This window comes from Ciconia boyciana, chromosome 1 (assembly GCF_034638445.1).
Source record: "Ciconia boyciana chromosome 1, ASM3463844v1, whole genome shotgun sequence".
Lineage (NCBI taxonomy): Eukaryota > Metazoa > Chordata > Aves > Ciconiiformes > Ciconiidae > Ciconia > Ciconia boyciana.
In genome coordinates this window covers 152,777,898-152,797,275 of record NC_132934.1, presented here as the reverse complement: position 1 = coordinate 152,797,275, position 19,378 = coordinate 152,777,898, and the positions used below count along the sequence as shown (strand labels likewise).

Genomic DNA, 19,378 nt, shown 5'->3' with positions numbered 1-19,378 from the left:
TTAAGAAACAAAATTTAAATGCATTTTGCAGGCACAGCCCCACAGAGCTACATAGCCTTTTGGCAGCATCTGTGAAAAATTAAGAGGCACACTGGAATTGGCCAAGCACAAAGGCTGTCATTCTTCCAAGCGCATTTCAGGCTCCGTCTCCATTACTCCTCCTGTGAATTGACAATGGCTTGCCAAAACTCAGCCATTTAAAAATGTTTTAATATTTTAATGGAGGAAAATATTATCATTTTATTTCCAAACCACTGCATCTGCAATGGGCAAAAATCCCTAAAAACAATTATTCAGCTTTTATTTTTTCAGATTTTTTCATCACTGCCCTTTAGACTTGCATTTCTACACCACTATTAGCTGTTTGGAACAAGTGTTCCCAGTTGATACCACCATTTTCAGCAGGAACTCCCACATCTTTGCCGTGCCACACACGTGAGCAAAAGGAAGCATTCAGCCTCACATCCCACTTTGAACTAGCTGGCATACGGCAGCCAACACGGGTACCACAGGTCTGAGAATTCCCAGTTCAGAGGACTCTAACATCTGTAAGTGACACTGCTCTATTATATCAGGGCAGGTCTTGACATACCGCTTCTTAACCTTGGAATTCACTCTTCAAAAAAAGTTGCTATAATGAAGTTTATAGACGTGAAAGCTCGACTAAATCCTGATCCTGCTTTGGTAGCGCTGGCATGAACACATGACTAATCAAACTTGATCACAGTAAGAGACTGAACCACAAGGGTAAAAATGAAAATAAATATACACACACGTGATTTTCTCCCCATTTGAACTGATCTGCTCCCAGAACATATTTAGAATATTTATGCAGCTTTATATCTTTAGCGTTGCTAAGCTTCAAGAGGCAACTGTGAAGGTATTAGAAGAGTTAATTAAATTCTGATCTCTAGTGCTAGTGATGAACAAATACTCCTTCCCCTTCTACACAGACGTTGGGTTGACTTCCAAATTGATTTGAATTTTTAAAGGTTGCAATATTTAAAGCACAGTCACGCGATGCGTGAAGCTAATCTTCATGTAAAGAAGTCTGACCCAAGCCTGGGTTTGAATATAAGCTTTTTTTTAAGATTCCTTAACAGGGGCAAGCCAAAGTTAGCATTCAAGAAAAAAGAAAATGAAAGGTCAAGCATCGTGTACAACCTTTCGGCAAATCCTATTTTTCATCCCTCTTGCTTCTGAGGTTATTCAGACATTGGGAAACTGGTGGGAAAGAAATGTCTTTCATCATAAAATACCAAAGCACTGAAAGATGACAGCGAGATGGCAATAGGTTATAAAAGGGAAAAGGCCTTGTTTTGTTGCTCAGATAGGACAAGCCATATGGAGTCTCAAGCCTAGAAAATAGGAAGGCCAGTACTAAAATACTGTAAATAATGGAGATGGCTGAGCTGGTTCCACTACTTCAGGTAACATGAGAGAACATTTAACTACAATATACAAACCAAAAATGCTTACTATGAACGCATGTAAGGAAATCTGGACTTCTTGTATACGGCGATCCATATTTCTGAATACAAGCTGAAGAACAGAAAATGAAATAACTGTTATTATTATAATGATGACATGGCAGATGTTGAAAGCATGTAAAATCATATCTGGCCTACTGATTCATTAAGCAAGGATCTGGAGGGTGGATGCAAAATCTATGCAACATTATAATCTCCCAGATGCCTTAAAATTCTTAAGTTCATCAAAATTTTTTAGCTCTGATGTACAGTAGAGTTATAAACCATCTGAAGAGGATGATCACTTTCCCAGATGCTACTATGATTCTGAAAGCATGTTAGTAGCTACTCAAATTTGACCTACTAAATCTCTTTTAAAAACATCTAAAAAGCACATGGAGTTTTCTAAAACCGTTGGTATTTGTGATCTTAAGTACTACATTAAACACAACTAGAAAACAATATGATGCCATGACTATGATACAGTCAATAGAATAAGCCAGTGGATCAATCAATAAAGGCACTTTTATTTTTCTAATAAGGAAATTAGTTAATAGCTAAGTTAATTAAGAAGAGGAAAAGGTAGAAGATTTCAAATTATTACTAATGCTGCAAGCTGCAGGTATCAATGCAATACCAACATTTTAACATGCAGAAAACACATAAGTATCTCTATATAAATCTATACATAAGTAAAAAGCAAAATCACATAAGGAACGTACAGACTATCTTAAAAGTTAGAAATGCATGTTTACTGCAATCAGATTTCCATCACTTTCCTTAGCAGAGACTTCAGCTGTGACAAGCTCCAGTGTTAGGTACCACATACCAGCACTGCCACAAAGTGAAAGTAAAAGCTGCAACTCACCCAAGTATTTCGGGTAAAAATATTCCTGTAGGAGGGGGGAAAAAAAAAAGCAAAGATTTATTGAATAATATTTGCTTCTATTGTCATACTATTTAAGAGCTGCTGTTAGTTTGGTGGTCTTGCATGGCAGTTGTTTAACAAGGTCCAAACACAAACATCCTCATTTCTTTTTATTCAGAGCCAGAAGCACCACAATATCATACATGCATTTTGTCTTTTGAAAAGGAAAGAAACATTAGGTCCAGTCTCAAAGTATTTGACAACAGCTGACCTGGTAAGCGGCAGTGACTGAGCGTGAAGCCACTTACCCACTACCCAAGAGGTAAACGTGCTGATGGTGGCATGAAGTAGGGGAAGGAAGAGGAATCTAGGGACAAAAGCCCAGAGGGAAAGTACAGAAACATTTAAGTCACCCAGTGCCTCCTTGGAGGCCCTCTGCTGATGCAGAACATGGGCAGCACCCTAACACCATAGCCGCTAAAATAAAAGGGTACGCTTTGCTCCTAGAACAACAAGCACCCTACACCTCCAACAGCACCCATTGCCATATTGCTGACTCCATGACACGGTGCAGACTGTCCACTCAGAGAAAGGAATGCTGCCAATTTGCAAGAGAGGGCAAAATTGACTTCCATGACCTAAAACTGGACTGCAAAAGGCATTCCCACTCCTCTCATGGTACATGGCCACGTGTTACTGTACCCTACCTTCTGCTAACAAAGTGTAGCCATACGGCGAGAGCAGCAGTTTGCTGATGTGAAGTGGATCTGACCTTGCATGTTAGAAGAAATTCAGTCTGGTGAGACCTTGCCAGTTGCATGACTGTTTGCACCAACACAGAGAAAGAGCAGGAAAATGCCGCTGTGCTGCATGGAAGAGTGGGAGATTGGCCTAAAATGATCATTAAACCACATTCTTAAAAAAATACAAAAATTCGTGGCCAGGAAAAAAGATTTCTTTCCAACTTCACTTCATATCGGATTTCATAATGTATATGTCACTAGTTCAAATGCTGTTAAAATTGTAATTGAGGCGTGCAATGAGGGAAAACTTGTGGATTGTATCAGTGCTTAACTTTTTTGTTAAAATAAACCATTTCTCAGCTAATTATGAAAGCATATGCATAGTATAATTCTCTTTCATACAACATGAGGAATTTTCATATAACACTGTATCTGCAGTGAGGGACAGTAAATATCCTATATTCTACAAAATTAGTTTGGTCTATTCAATGTGCAAGATTAGAAACTACTTTATTTTCTTCTTATTACAGATGTTTGGATAAGCTCATGCATATATACAGGCATGTACATACAACAGAGACAGTACATACAACACACACCGTGATTCAATTTGACCTGGACTGTCTAATGCAATCAATTGGTTGACAAGATCATATAAACTAAAAGTTTTGTGTTGCTGTCATTCACCAGAAAAATCAACTGCTTCTGGCAAATACGCTCCAGTTACTGAAATGCACCATGTAAATATTCAGAGCATCAATGAAATAGAAGAAGTAGCTTACACTTATTCTAATTTTCAATTCTGACATGAGGGTAATAGGCTTGGCATCTTTTGGGGTTGAGCTTTGTAATATGTCTTTGGGTTAACAAACTGAGTGAGGAGCTCAGAACTCACTACAGTCCCCTCTCCCTCTTGTTTTTTTTACGGTTTAGTTTTGGAAAAGACAAGTCAAACAAATACAGTCAAAATTGAAGTAAAGTAAAGAAGAGTGCACAGCTGTGCTACAACCACAAACTGAACTTCAGCCAGCACTCGAGGAGAAAAAGATAGCGGCATGTGACGAAATATTCCAACCATTTTTTTCATTATTTCCCCTTTATTCAACATGCACCACAAGAATGTGCATCTGTATTTAACCACCAACAGGATAATCCAGACACTGGCAAGAACAACATTTTCTGCACTCAGAGGACAAGAAATAAGAGCTTTCATATTCGTGGCCACCAGCCTAATTGCTCCAAGTCAGTGATGGCAAAGGCATAAAACTTCATTTTCTCCTTGAGTTCTGATGAATGACTTGAGTGCTAGAAAAGTTGTATAGAGTTTACTTTTGAATGAAAGATTAAGGTAACTAGTTATTTTCATTGTACAAACAACCTGCCAAATTAAAACTCACTGTATATTGATTCAATGCCAGTTGAACAGCAGAAGAGTGAAACTCCAAGACACTGTATCACCACCAGCTTCATTTCACGAGGTACATACAGAGGTAAGTGATTTAAATAGGGAGCTATTAATAGAAATTTAACCCTTCTTTCCCTGTCTTCTCCATTTGCTTATGTTATACAAAACTACTTGCTGATCAGTAGCAATCCTCCAGGTCTACAGGATCTGCTGATAAAACCATTATAAAATAAAGCAATGTGATCATAGGTTCTAACATTACTCATTCTTATGATTAACTTTTCATTTTTCTCCATAATCAATTTTCCTTACAACAGGCTTCTGGAAATACAATGACAATGTATTTCCATTCAGCCAAAAGATTAATCAAGAATGTGGGACAAATGATCTTCCACCTTGAGAAAAGGAACTTGCTTAAACTGAAAGTAGCAGTCCCTTTTCAAAAAACACTGATGAGAAGTTTTCCCAGTTAAAAATTCAAGTTGTGCCCAATCTGCACAGAAAGACAGCCAGACATAAATTATTTCTAGTGTAAGTGCTCAACTCTACAATGCCTTTTCAGTCTTCTGCACTGTACTAAGTCTTAATGACCCACAGATGTCAGGGAAGATGAAAGCCCTATACAGGGTCAGGTCCCTGTTGAAAGTCTGAGACTCATCTTCCCTCCACCAGAAGTCTTTAATTGTATTTTCAGGATCCAACAAAAATTCCAAGACAAATGCTTGGAGGCTTGCTAACAAGGAGTTAGCAAAGATTCTCTGTTACTACTTTGCTGATTTCTCAGCTAGTCACCTTAAATTTCAGGCTTATCAAACATCTCACCATCCAGAAAGCCACCGAGTATTCACTGATTCAGGATCAAAAAGCATGGGGGTTATTTAACTGTGACCACCGTGGTAGCAAAAGTCACCACAGAATTATAGTAAGTGTTAAATTTTCAGCCTGGAGTCTGCTAAAAGAAGTTAACATTTAAATGGCAGCACTTCCCCTTTGGATTTGCTTTCCTAATTGCTGCTGAAAATAAAAGCAGGAGCAACAGGCTTTTTTAAATAAAAAGGTATAAACAAATACATATTGGACATAAACATCCTCTGGATAGGCTGCTGCACAGACACTGACCTCACCAAGCTCTCTAACCAATCTGTCCAGTAGTAATGTCCCCGTGCATGCAAGAGGAAGACAATACCTTGCAGAAGCACCAACCTCCACAAGAGACCAACTTTCATGAACCTGGTTTCAACAATTCCAACCTCTGTGTCTGCTCCTACCAAGAAAACCTTCATGTATTTCCACCCGTCCTTCTTGTGACCCAACACACTTTCTGTCTGTCTGGTTCCCACGTAGCAACCATTACAACCGGGATGCCAGAAGCTTCAGTAGCCAAGGGCCTGGCACCAGGACACCTGCAGCCTGCAGACCAGCATGTAGCATTAGTTACACACCATGCGTCATGTGCCACCAGAAGTACAGCTCAGCAGAGACCTCAGGTAAAGAGGGAGAAATAGGAGAGACTGGGAAGTGCCTCACATCTACAGGTCTCCACCCTTTCAGTGAAGTGGAAAGCGCAGCATGAGGCCAGTCCCTCCAAGCAGGTCTTGGCTTGCTTATTTCAGCTCAGTTTAAGAGACCTTTTTCTTGCTGTCCAGGAGACAGAGCCATGCTTTAACAGAAAAGACTGAAGCTCTACAACCCTCACCCCTTCCACATGAACACATGTACATGCTAGAAGTAAGTCTTTCAATGCATTAAACATAATTATTGGTTTCCACAACAGTAGTGCAAGACCGAAAAGTGCATGCTTTTATTTCAGGGTCCAGTGACACCAAACACTTTTTCATGGGGTTAAGAAGTTCCTCTCCCACCTACAGCCAGAGCTTATTCCTGCCCTTATAATACAGCCACTACAACAGTGTGGATATCTAAAATGAAAAGAGAGCGTAAGCTTAAAAGTGTCCTCAAAAAAACCCAACCCAAACAACCCCCCCCCACCCCCCCAAACTCCGGGTTGTTCATTTTTATATTTGTTTTTTTATTCCAAATGTTAATGGTTGCAGTCAAATAGTTAAGAATAGTTTCTGTGGAGCCACCCCCACAATACCCTGCATTGAAACAACTGAGGAGAACAGCAACATGAAGGTAAGAATTCGTAGCAGGGCTGTGGAGTCAAAGAGGCAGAAGTACCTACATCAGCTTCCCTGCTGCAGGGAACCTACAATGTGACTGGGGTCACCATCTATTTTCAACTCCATGGCCAAACTCTCCCTTAGTGGTAAAATCCAGAAGTTAGTGAAATTATACTGAGTATGCGTTAGTCCCACTGCATTTTTAGAGAAGATGGAAGAACACCAAATCAGAACAGGCGTTAACATGAGTCACTGTATAAAAATAGTCCCTCTGAAAACACAACAATGACCCTGTCTACACCAGGAAAATGTTCTCACTGTTGCTTAAAGTAATTAGCCACACTGGAAACCTCAGCCAAAAGGGCCTGCCAACTGCTTCTGTTTGTTTTGATTGAGTACTAGGTCAGGTAAGCCTGATCAGCACGGAATCGAATCAAAATCATCTTTGAGCTGTAGTGGCAGCAGATAAAAGATGTAGTCTACAGAAGGACTGTTCATGTTCCTGGGCAACTGGCTCTTGGTGGCCCTGCCTGAGCAGGGAGGTTGGACCAGATGACCTCCAGAGGTGCCCTCCAACGTCAACCATCCTGTGATTCTGTGATTCTGTGACTGCAACACTGCTAACACTGAAGGATCTCACAGACTTGTATTAGCAATGGTAATTTCTAAAAAGCACTTTCTTAGTTACCTAGTTACCTCTTAGAGAGCAGTGACAACTCCCACATTATGCCCTTTTCTAATTTTCGTATAATGACTCTCCCTTTTCCTCTTTCCTTCAGGACTGAATGTTTGTCTTGGGCATGGCCTGACCTCCTTGTTTATAAACGTACTTCACATTTCCACACTGCAGGCATGCACTACCCTTGCAAAGAAATGGCCACTACCAACCATAATTGGCTATAATTTAGTGTTTGACTTGGGTTTGCTTTTATACCAACAGTTGTTCAACTGTTATAACCTGAGAATGCAAATCTCATTAATGCTCAAGGGCTCTCTGCATTTTTTTAAACTCAGCCCTAGGCTTTTGCTGCATAGCAAATCTCACGCTGAATGATTAGGCCTTCCTCCTGTACGATGTAATTAAACCATCCTACAATTTAGAATTTTTAATCTATAGAACCTATAGTTGTAGGTTTACATTCAAATCAATGCCATGTTGCTTGCACAAGCTTTCTTTCTCTTTGTGAGGAACCCTACACTCAGCCAGGTTAGTTTGCTTCCTATTTTGCTTTGGGGCAATGTGCATTCTCCATGCAAGGAGCAAAGAGAACTTCTCTCTGCAATTCAGCAAGTGAGGCTTTAGAGAAGCAAGCAGGTACTGTTACAATCCAAAAGCAGCTCTGAAGTCTCATCTCCTACCACCAGACTTACTGTTGTTTAGGGTAGCTTTTAGATTTTGTCTCCATTTGCAGAGTATCCATTTCACTGTCCAGCTACGCTGCTGCACAAAGACTATGACTTCCCCTTCCACCGAGTTGTTCGTCTTTCCAAACAAGAAGCATTCAAGACCACCCTCTCTAGCATCACCTGTTTCATAGAGACTAGGCATCTCTGCAGAATCCTGGAGACTGGAAACAAAAAACATCTATTGTCGTAGCTTCCCTCACCCTCTTCTGAGAGGCAGGACTATTTCCCAACAGCATACTGAGGTGCCACTTCAGCAAAAGATGTTGTTCTGCAGTGAGGAAAAACCCACCAATGATTAGAATGCGCAATTACAGGAAAAAAAGTAACAAAAGGAAAGAAGAAAAAAAAAAGTTCCTGTATGTCACAGCCAAGCAAAACACAGATACTTTACATTTGTGAGGATGTAGGGGGCACAGAGACATGATTTCTATGTGAGGCCTGAGGCAGGGTTTGATTGGACAGTAATGGTGTGAAATGGATGTAACTGGTGCAAAGGGCCAAATATTCCAACAAAAAATAATTTGTAGAGTGATTCCAATGAGTTGGTTGCATAGGCTTTTAAGTTACTCTTAATGCAATCCAATCACGAATGCCTTGAGGTTTCCTCCACTGCTTCAGGATTGAAAGGCTACTTTCCCTCCAGCTGCATCAATGTGCAATTTGAAAAGAGGATCCCAATTTGGTAACAGTTCTTGACTCGGTGTTGCTTGTTTGAATCCTTACTTGTTGCAATAGTTACAATACTTGTACGCGTGGTTAAACTAACACTCAGTTAGAAACTTAAGTAAAATTAAGCAAACAAGGATCTGACAAAACACCTAGCCTAAGTAAAAGGCTGTCTCCCTTCAACATCCTATATTGTGTCATTACTCTGCAATTACTTAAGCCGTATTTAAAACAGAACAGATTATACATCACATCCAACATGATTTAAATGTTTGTGATCTCTCTTATAGGCTCTGTAACATTTTATCTGCTGAAGTGAAGAAATACTGAAGAAATACTGTATTTTTCCCCTTCCTGTAATCTAATGATACTGTTTCTTAGGATTTTGCTTACCTGCAGAGGTTGCAACTCACAGTAATGGCCACTTCAAGGCATGGCTGGTTTTGGCCTCGGTGGGGACAGGCAGGCAAGGAATAGGGAAGTGACATCTGAGACAACACTAGGCCCTTGTGACAGAATCTGATCTCATACTTCCCTGTTCATTATTTTAATAACTAAGTAACTTTTGCTTTTCTGTTTCTGTCCTAAATGTTTTCTGGAATTGAACTAGAACTCCCTGTTCCAGGAGTCGGCCAAATGTGGTAGCTCTTCAGATGCACATGATTTTCTACAGTGCAAGCATGACCCATGCTCCTTTTACTACTTCATTTATGTACCCTTCTGTCCTGGCAGGTGTGCAGAGTGAAGACAACACCAGCACTTCCCCCCTTCCTCGGTATCCTCCTTACTTTCCAGCTTTGATCTTCCAGGAAGAGCAAAGAAACAGGAAGAAAACCCAAAACAATAAATAAGGAAACTTCCCCACAGACATGTGCATGTATGGAAGAGCCTCTAGAACAGCAGGTCATAACAAAACAGTGATGAAGGTACAGATATGGAAGGGAGACCTGCTGAGAAACTTCAATGAGATTCTCCAAGGCTTGGTTATTCATTCCCTTCTTTGACAGCATAAGCTGTGGTGACCCTTTCTGCTTCTCCCCTTGCACCTGGCCTTCTCATCTAAACCTCTGCTGTCATTTGCAATGTGTTGGTGCAACCCTTTGTGAAGCTGCGTGGTGAACTGGATCGGAGGACTGCTCCAGCTGCAAAATGACCACTTTTCTCTCCAGACTGCTTTTCTTTAGATCGGTTCCTTAAATCGGTCCATGCAGTTGCACAAATTGCTGTGCAGGCAGGGTGAACAGAATAGGCAAGGGGGTTGCTTACACCAACTAGATCAGCTGAGCTCCCAAATGCAAAACCAAAGCCTGAAAAGATTATAATGTGAGTGGAGGCAAAGTAAACCTCACTGCTATGTTCCTTCCCAGTTTCTTCTAAATCTCTGATGCTAGTTCCATCCTTGTTCTTCATACTTACTGGAAAGTAATTGGTTGTCATTCATTAAGTTCACTTAGAGTTTGGAGTGCGCATGAACCACAATTGCCAATGTATACAGATTCAATGTTTCTCTTACCTGATTCTCATGCAGCTGTACTAACAAACTGTATTAATTCCCAGTAGGCTGCTCCTCTTTTCTTTTAATTTAAAAAGAAAATGAATGAGCCCATAGCCACAAAACTGTTTTCTTATTTTTTAATTGGCTTTTTCCCCTCTCCCATATTTATTAAAACCTATTGCATTCCTCTAAAAAACTGACTTACCCTAACTTTATCTGCTTTTTTCCGTTATCTTTCATCTTGACCCAAACCTGTATAATCCCCCTGCTTCAATTTACCATTCTTTGCATCTTTTTCCATCCTATCTTCAAACAGCTCCTCAGTTTAATATTTGCCACTTTTGTTTTCTCTTGTTCCTTCTCTCCTGCTGCACAGGAGGTTTAGCATGTAGTACTTATGTGATGTGGTGTTTCAGTATTTCCAGGTCTATTCTGAACTTCGGGGCTAAACTCACACGAGTGGAAACAGATAAAGATCAGGTAGGCATGAGTCCAGCAGAGCTGATGGAGCTGTGCCTGCTTCCACCAACAGCAAACTTTGCTCACACTTCTCCATAACTTTTGATAAAGCAGCATTTAGCTAATAAATGTATGACCTGCCTTCTAAGGCAGGCAGGAGTATTTTTGTCACCCTCCTGCTACTGAACTCCACCACCAGAAACAAATGCTGTGTCTGTACCACCAAGCAGATAGATGCATCCTGCTCCACAGTCCCAATCTGTTTGCCTCCTAGATCAGTTAGACCCACTGGATTTTGGTATGACGCTCTCCCATCCTGTGTTTCCTTTATAAGAAACTAGAGGCAGAAGGAGGAAAGGGAAGGGAGAACAACTGGTGCTCACCCAGATCTCATCCCAGCAGAGAGCTGGGATGCCACTGCGGCAGCTATCATAGAATCACGGAATCATAGAATCATTTAGGTTGGAAAAGACCTTTAAGATCATCGAGTCCAACCGTTAACCTAGCACTGCCAAGTCCACCACTAAACCGTGCCCCTAAGCACCACATCTACACCTCTTTTAAATACCTCCAGGGATGGTCACTCAACCACTTACCCGGGCAGCCCGTTCCAATGCTTGACAACCCTTTTGGTGAATAAATTTTTCCTAATATCCAATCTAAATCTCCCCTGGTGCAACTTGAGGCCATTTCCTCTTGTCCTATCTCTTGTTACTTGGGAAAAGAGACCAACACACACCTCGCTACAACCTCCTTTCAGGTAGTTGTACAGAGGAATAAGGTGGCACTCAAACTTTTCTACTTCCTTCTTCTCTCCTTCAAGCCATTCTTGGACAAAAGTCTAAATGTCCCCATATTTCCTTTCTTGAAATCCATTAAGCAGGTACCACTGTGCCTGGGAATCCAATTCTTCCATATACTGAGTCCAAGCAGGTTAAATCATCAGCACAGAGTTCTCCAGTAACTCTTTCCCTCTCTTGGATGAATTTTGCACCAACAAGAAGAGATATAGAAATTTATACCAGCTATAAATCTAGCCCTTGCTCCACACTCTGCCACAATGATATAACACATCGGTATATTGAGAAGAATTTTCACAGCAAGTAAGTCTGTATTTTTGCCTGGATCTAGAAAGGAATATTCTATACAGGGATGATGACATCTGTATTTAAAGATGATATCAGTATTTTTAATGTCTAGACTACACAACATTCACTAAATTACTCAAAGAAATTTTATACTGCTTAACTCTCCAGTAACTCCTCCCTTCCCCCTACATGCCTTCATACTTTTCTGATTAGTATTTACAAATGTGTATCTACCTTGCTGTTCTTAGAAATAAGACCTAAATGTTGGCTGCCAAGCACCCCTCCTAAAAGATCAGAGTAAAGTTTGGATGACTCTAGTCCATGCATGCAGCTCATCTTTGTTATCATGACCATGTCACATAATGGAAGAAATAAAGAAATAAAACCAATGAGCCAGTAACACTATGAAACACAACCAAACTGACCATTATCACACCCCACATATTGCTTCATCTGCATTTCAGCTTCTCGATAAACCCAGCCTAGCAGAAAGAATGCTGACATTGCTGGATGTTTTGCTAGGATCAGTAATTTTCAAGACATGACTGCAAGAAGCCCTGAAAAGCCTGGTCTGGTCTCCCTGCTGCCCTTGCTATGAGTGGACTACAGACCTCCTGAGTCCCTCTCAGCCCAAGTTACCCTGTGATTCTCTGCCAGTGTTTTGTGTATCTGACAAGCCATAGATTTGAATAGGAGTTTGGACGCAAGTCCCTCAAAAAGCAAGGGAACTTTTCATGTGCATGCCTGTGAATCAGATGTTCATTCTGCACGCATAGGAAAACCAGCTGGTTTTCCATGGTACCCTATTGAGGGACAAATCCATAAACAGTAAACACAGGTGGCCAGGCTGACCTACGTCAGCGTTTCTGGTGGGCCTAACACCTTTCAAAGTATTCAGCACGGCAATTTCAATGGTGATCTGCAGGAAGACCAGTAATTCTTCAACAGTAACAACAGCAAGCAAGATGTGCAGTGACAGATGCTGTACTGATAAACTATGGTAGCAAATGATAAGAGGCTGCATTCAAACTCCTTCCCTATGCTGAGCCTTTCAAAACAGAGAAATTCCTTGCACAAGGACACGTTTTTGCTGTATTTATTCTTTAGTGAAATCCAACGTTTCCAATAACACCACCAACTACGCTCCCTTCTGCCCTTTGTTTTACATGCTTGGATGACCACATTTTTAGAACAGGTCAACCAAATTCCAGAGCAGTTTATCAGTCAGTTAACAAGCTGTAATACCTTGACTGCATACCAAGGTCAAATATTTCTGCAGTACTGCTTTTTATAAGGCCTCATCAACATTTTAAATAAGATAACATTCTTATCTCTATATCCAAGACATTTTGCAACTTCATCCCACCTATCACACCCAGCATATCTTTTTAATAGATCACATTTAGAAACAGTCCTCATACCTCCCATGAACATGTTTTCCATCCTTATTTTTTTCCCACCATGTTATCTTTTCATTTTTCTGTTTGGTACCTCTGGCATAAATTAAATTATAAAACAGGAACCATCCCAGAATTCTACAGTAATATCTAAGGATGTTATAATCAGCTTCATGAAAAAGATAGGCTGCAAGACTCATTAACCTAGGCTCACACTTGTTTTTACCATGTATAGTCATACCAATAGCACAGACTGAGTTTTGTTCTGCCTCCTAAAAAAAAAAAAACCAGCCTAAGAATGTTTCAATTGATCTTCCTTCCTCCAGTCTGGGCGAGCTGATATTTATACTTTCCGTAACATAAAAGACAAAAGCTGCACTGCCCTGCAAATGAATGGCTATTTAGCCCCGCCTAATACACTATTCTTAGCAGTTGATGTAAGTAATCACACATGTGGCAACACCCGCATTCAGGTTTCAGAGAATGTGTATCTTCCGCTGACGGCTTGCAGATGTTGCTTTGGAAAGCTGATCACTGAAGCAACGGAAGACACGGAAAAAGGGTATAGACCAGTAAATAGGAATGAAACGTCGTTTACCTAGACCAGAGCACCCTTTTTCCGTGCCTTCCATTGCTTCAGTAGGTATCTTTCCAGAAAATGTTATTCTTGGCTAGATGTTATAATTGGCTGGATCAAGCTATGTTTTTACCTGGGAAGCATCACATAACCTATACTACAGCCGTGCTTCATCTTACCTGAACTTGTAGAGCTGTCTGATTGAACCGATTAATGTAATTTCATATCACAGCTTTAAGTCATAGGTCTTGAAATTAGGCCTTGAAATTCTCTTCACACAACCATAGGACAATTAAGAATGGCAAGGTTTGTAACGAAGACTCGTACATTTCATTAGATCATCTGATGGGGAGGGGTAGGGAAGAGAGACAACGCTTTTGCATTCACATTGCTAGCCTTTCTTGAGGTCGAACAGAGAAGCAGCAAGCTATTAACTAACCTCAAACTAACCTTCAGCTGTCAAGGCTGCAAGACCATTGCTCCCATGGGACAGTAAACAGCCAAGTGCCTACATTCGTGCTCATCTGGTGCTTTAAAGCATGAAACCCAGGAGATGTGGACAGACCTGAAAGCCCAGATCAGCAGCACACCGATGTGCTCCTCACAGCTTGCCTACTACAAGGTTAGCCATAAGGCTCAGCGCAGGGCAAAAAGTGCTGGAGCTCTTTCTTTCTGCTACGACCTCGGTAGTTAATCCCTGTGACCAGGTTCAGCAGGCAGAGACAAAAATGTCAGCCTCCCTAAACTAAAGGAAACACCAGCTGTCAACAGTAACCAGCACATTTCCCTGGTCAATAAAAAGTCCTCACTTTACCAGCGTGGACCAGCTGCAGCCTGACAATAGGCTGAAGCGTGACTGCAGTTACTGTAATTCCTCAAACTGCTAGGCGTTGTTTATGAACAGTTTCCATCTTTCCTGAGTCAAGTCTGTCTCAGCTAGCTTCCTTCTTCTGTCAGTCACCAGGACAGGACATACAAGGCAGCATCAGTGAAATGACAGCATGATAACTTGCTAGTGTTTCAGAAACACTTCCATTACCTCAGGTGCGTATTAAGGAGATGTGAAAAGATAAAGTCAGATGAAAATGCAGATGAGGAAAATACTCTGCCCATCAAATCCACAGATACTGCTGGAGGAATAGTCACCTGTGCCTTACAAAGTACTGAAGGCTTCCAATGTGTAGAGTAATAACAGCCCACATACATGACCTCTGCCACCATGCATTAGAAAACTGCTACTGAGCAGCAGCTGCTGCCTTCCTGTCACACACTGATTGCAAAATGGCCATAAATCCCCCTAATAAGTGGTGGCACACTTGCTTCCCCATCAAATTGAAGCAAAGTAACAGCAAGGAGCAGGACACACTGCACGTGACAAGCAAGTTCACAGCTCTTGGGAGTTTTGTGTCTCAGAAAAGGTAGGATCTTGCATCACTGCAGACCTAAAAGTATTATAAAATACAGTTCTTTGGTGTAGAAGTGCATGTAAAATAAGCAAGGGAGCACAGACACTAGAAGCTTATCTAGCCTTAGTGATATTTCTTCAGGTGTTTTCAGAACTAGAGCAAGACCTAGCAGCGGTAACGGAGGAAATGCACCAAAAAAATCAAAATCATTTGCAATGACAGAAAGTTTGCACTGTCTTGCAAAACACGCTTAAATGGCATGACTGGATCTTACATAATTAATGTTACACATGAAAAGATTTTAAACCAAAATTATTTCACTATTTTCATTGCAGTAGGAGAACTGTATATTTTTTTCAATATACAAAATAAGTACCGAATATTGTTAAAAACTCCTGACACATTTACACAGTCTACCACACTCTAAACAGATCTATCAATGCATTGCCTTTGGCTACTTTCTTGGCCAGAAACCAGTTAGCTAAACCGGTGACCTCAGATCACCTTTTTTCCAGAATGCTACAAAATCCCATTTGGGATATTTTTCCTGCATTCACTGCTATATAGTGAATATTTATACTGTGCTTAAAGTTATGTTATTCAACATGAACATGCAAATAGTTGTGCCAGCCATTCTCACCACGTTACAATTATCCATATTCTGTATTAGCTCAGTTTTACAGAACAGCAGCAAACACTGCTGCAAGCAGATGTGACTACGCGTACACGTAAGAGGCGTACCGTTAAACACTGCCTGGGCAAGCACTCCATGCTAAGCTCTAAATTAAAGAGCGTCAAAAAGAAAAGCCAGCATCACAATGTTTTTGCCATACTTGCTACTGCCTTGTGACAACAAGCTACTGCAATGCATATCCAGCACTGAGCCTGCTAATGAAGCACACATGTCAAGACTTGCCTGACTGAAACATAAAACATCTCCTCAGATGAGTCCCTCCCTTGCCTGTGGTGTGTGTGTGTGTGTCTCTCTCTGTGTATACACACACACACACACACACACACACACACTCTCTCTCTGGCCTATCTTCTCCCTAGAGCATCATAACCATTAACAGGAACACGCTGTGCAATATCAAGCTGCAGTTTGAACACCAAGAAAATCCACTTCCCACTGCTAAATCAATGCCAGATAATCTCTGCAATGAGAACAGCCTATCCAAAACAGGATAGAGGAGGTGTAAAGTAATTGGAAGAGTAAGCCGAGCTTAGTAAAGCAACACAACTGCATCCACATGCTGTCCAAAGTGAGAAGAAGACTGAAGTGAAAGTCAGCCTTGAGAAGACCTGGAAAAGTCAGCTCCACATGTGGTGTGCAGGCTGTAACTGTGTGAATCCACGCTTAGTGTTGGCAGTGCAGCAGTACCACATTCCTGTAGATGTGCTCTCCTGCTGCCGCAGTGACAGGTCCTGAACCTACTGATTCCAAAATGCTACCCAAGCTGAATATGGCCCAAAAGGATTAAAGTGTGTTTATGACATACTTCTTCTGAGAAACCCCTATTCTGACATATGCCACAACATTAAGGGGATTTTAAATACAGCTGGGATGGGAGGGTGCAAGAAAGAGGGACAGCAGGGTGTCCAGACAGAGAAGCCATAGCATTACGTCACACTGGTCTTGCTTCGTGGATTTACACCCCGGGTGTACAGGGCCCTTCCTCTCTCCGGAGACAGCAGTCATGCCAGCGGGCGCCAGGCTAGGCCGTTCACCCAGACCATCCTCGCCGAGGCATTTCTCTGACACAGCCCGTGCTGAGTGCGAGTTACGCCGTGTGGCTTCCAGTCATTCACCTAATGGTTCTGGTTCCTCCTCCTCCTCCAAACGGCTTCCCCAGCTGTGCAGGCAGCTGGCACCCAGCCGCAGAGGGATGGAGGGAGGGCGGGAGGGTAGAGCCGGACAACCCACCGAAATCTCCGCGGCGGCTCTGCGCCCTTACCGTCTCGGGGTCGTTCTCAAACACCTCCCGGGCCTCCTCCTTGCTGCAGTGCTCCTCCACGCACTCCCTCTCCAGGTGCCCTTGCTTGGTCTCCTCGAAGATCTGGTAGGCTCGCCGCTGCCTCTGCCGCAGGAACTGGGCAGCCTCCGGGGCGCGCAGCAGCACGGCTGGGCCGCCGATCGCCGGGCCGGCGGGGGGGCGAGGAGGAGGAGAGGAGCAGAGGAAGGGGAGGCAGCGGTGAACGGCTGAGCCCGCCTGGCCGCTCCGTACCCCCCACACACACACACAGCAAGCCGCCCCGCCGAGGGGCACCGCGGGCACCAAGCGCCCTCCCTGCCCGGCGCCCCGCCCGTGGGTCGCCGAGGCCTTGGCGCGGCCCCTCACAGCGGCGACCCCGCGGCCGCCGCCACCGCCGCCGCACCGGCATCCCCCGCTGCAACCGCCGCCGCCTTCCCCACCGCAGCCTGGCCGTGAAGCCGCGCATCCCGCCCCCCCCCCCCCAGCCCCAGCAGCTCCCACGGACACGCACACGCTCGGGGCGGTGGGGGATGCTCGGCGGCGTGTGCGGGAGGGACGGGCCCTCCGCGGTACTCACTCTGCGAGGAGTCCGCCGCCAGCAGGACGAGCAGCAGGGCGGCCCCGAGGGGCGCCGCGGGATGCGGCATGATGCGGCGGCGGCGGCTGGGGCCGGGCCGGGCCGGGCGCTGGCGGAGCGGAGCGGAGCGGGGCGGGCGGGCGGCGGCGCGGGCGGGGAGCGCGCTGCTACTGCGGGAGCGCGGCGCCGGGGAGCCCAGCAGGGGAGCCGGGGAGCCGCTCGCCCGTCCTACCCAATCGCTCGCCAAGCCACCGCCGAGCCGCGGCACAGGGACACACCTCGCGGCGGGGCAGAGGCCCGGCCCCGCGTACCTGCCCGGCTGCGTGGGAGAGGCCGTGCCGAGCCGCGGGGCAGTATTTACGGGAGCCGGGCTGATGGGCGGACGGCAGGGGCCGGGGAGCTGGCGGGAAGGCTGCTCCCTCACCCACCTCCGGCCGGGTGCGCTGGCGGGCACATCTTCCTGACAGCGCTGGGGCTCGTCGTCGGAGGGGGCGAAGCTGGCACCAAACCCAGCCCAGTCCTGCCTTAACTTAGAAACTTGGGTTCTCCCCACACCCCAATACGTATTTTCTCCACGACTAAATTTTCAGTTGATACCAGTGTCTTAGGATAAAACGCCTCAGGAAAGGTTGATACCAATATGTTGCATGCTGTCCTTTACCGTCCCCGTCCACCCGTAGTTCCACAGGACAAGTCTGATGCAGGAAACCCTGTTAGCTGCAACCCAGAGCTGCAGGGTCAGGGCTGGGAGCTGCACTTAGGCTGCCTATTGCCACTGCTTTGGAGCTCTCATCTGTGCTGCCCTGCAGACGGGTAAACGTGACAGATGGCTCAAGTCACACCAAATGTAGATATTCTTCAAGATACCTTTAATGGCATAACTTGCGTGAAAACATAACGTGTCTAATGTCATTTTAGTATTTAGGTATATCTAATACAGAGTCCGTGTCTCCACAATACATTACTGCGAATATAACTAAACTAATGTAAACAATGTATTTATATTACATATAGTTGAAGTAAAGTACATGAAAACATAAGAGCCAGCCCGCTCATTCAAAGCAAGCATTCCTAGGCTGGTATCTGCTGCCTGACAATGGCCAATAGTCGACATACAGGTAACAGTTATTAAATTGTATAAACCACTGTGGCGTGGTCTTTTCTTTCTGTTTTCAGCTTCTGAAGTGCAGAGGAAGAGCTCTCTAATGTAAAAACTGTGTCCACTATCACGCTAACAGCCACAAATGTACCTCTTCCCCATGAATTTGTCAAATACCTTTTCGATCCATTGGTACTTCTGGCTTCCAGGAGTGACAGCAAGGTCCCAAATGTGCACAAAGGCTAGACAGGAACTTTTTTCCACCAGTTTTAAATCCAGTGCTTAATAATTTTATAGGGTACCTTGAATTTCTGTCTTTGAAGAAATAGTGAATTATAATGCCCTATTTGCTTTCACCATGTCATTTCATAGACCTTGCTCATATACTCTCAGAACCATCCCTTTTCTTAAGCTATGGAGCTTTGATCTATTATCTGTTTCCAAACCCCTTTGAGCTGGCATTGCTCAAAGAAGCAGTCCCACCAGTCCTCGTTGCTTGTTCCTGTCCTTTGGTCACGTCCGCATCTTGTGCTGGCATGCAATGATCCTGATCGGAGTAACCCAACAACAATGATTAATTTTAATTCAGATCAGTTCCCCCACTGAGTTGCTTCACAGCTGCACAA

The 19,378-nt window shown here is 43.6% G+C and overlaps 1 protein-coding gene across 1 annotated transcript in view; it reads right to left on the bottom strand.

The window, feature by feature from the left end:
- GAS6 (growth arrest specific 6) overlaps nucleotides 1–18,052 on the bottom strand; it is a 44,595-nt gene extending 26,543 nt beyond the window's left edge. The window contains exons 1-4 of the mRNA XM_072849826.1: nucleotides 17,654–18,052; nucleotides 17,059–17,225; nucleotides 2,338–2,362; nucleotides 1,480–1,542 (exon numbers count right to left, since the gene is read on the bottom strand). Of these exons, the coding sequence (XP_072705927.1) occupies nucleotides 1,480–1,542; nucleotides 2,338–2,362; nucleotides 17,059–17,225; nucleotides 17,654–17,723 (325 nt within the window). The 5' untranslated portion in view covers nucleotides 17,724–18,052. The remainder of the gene's footprint in view (nucleotides 1–1,479; nucleotides 1,543–2,337; nucleotides 2,363–17,058; nucleotides 17,226–17,653) is intronic.
- Nucleotides 18,053–19,378: the final 1,326 nt, after the last annotated feature.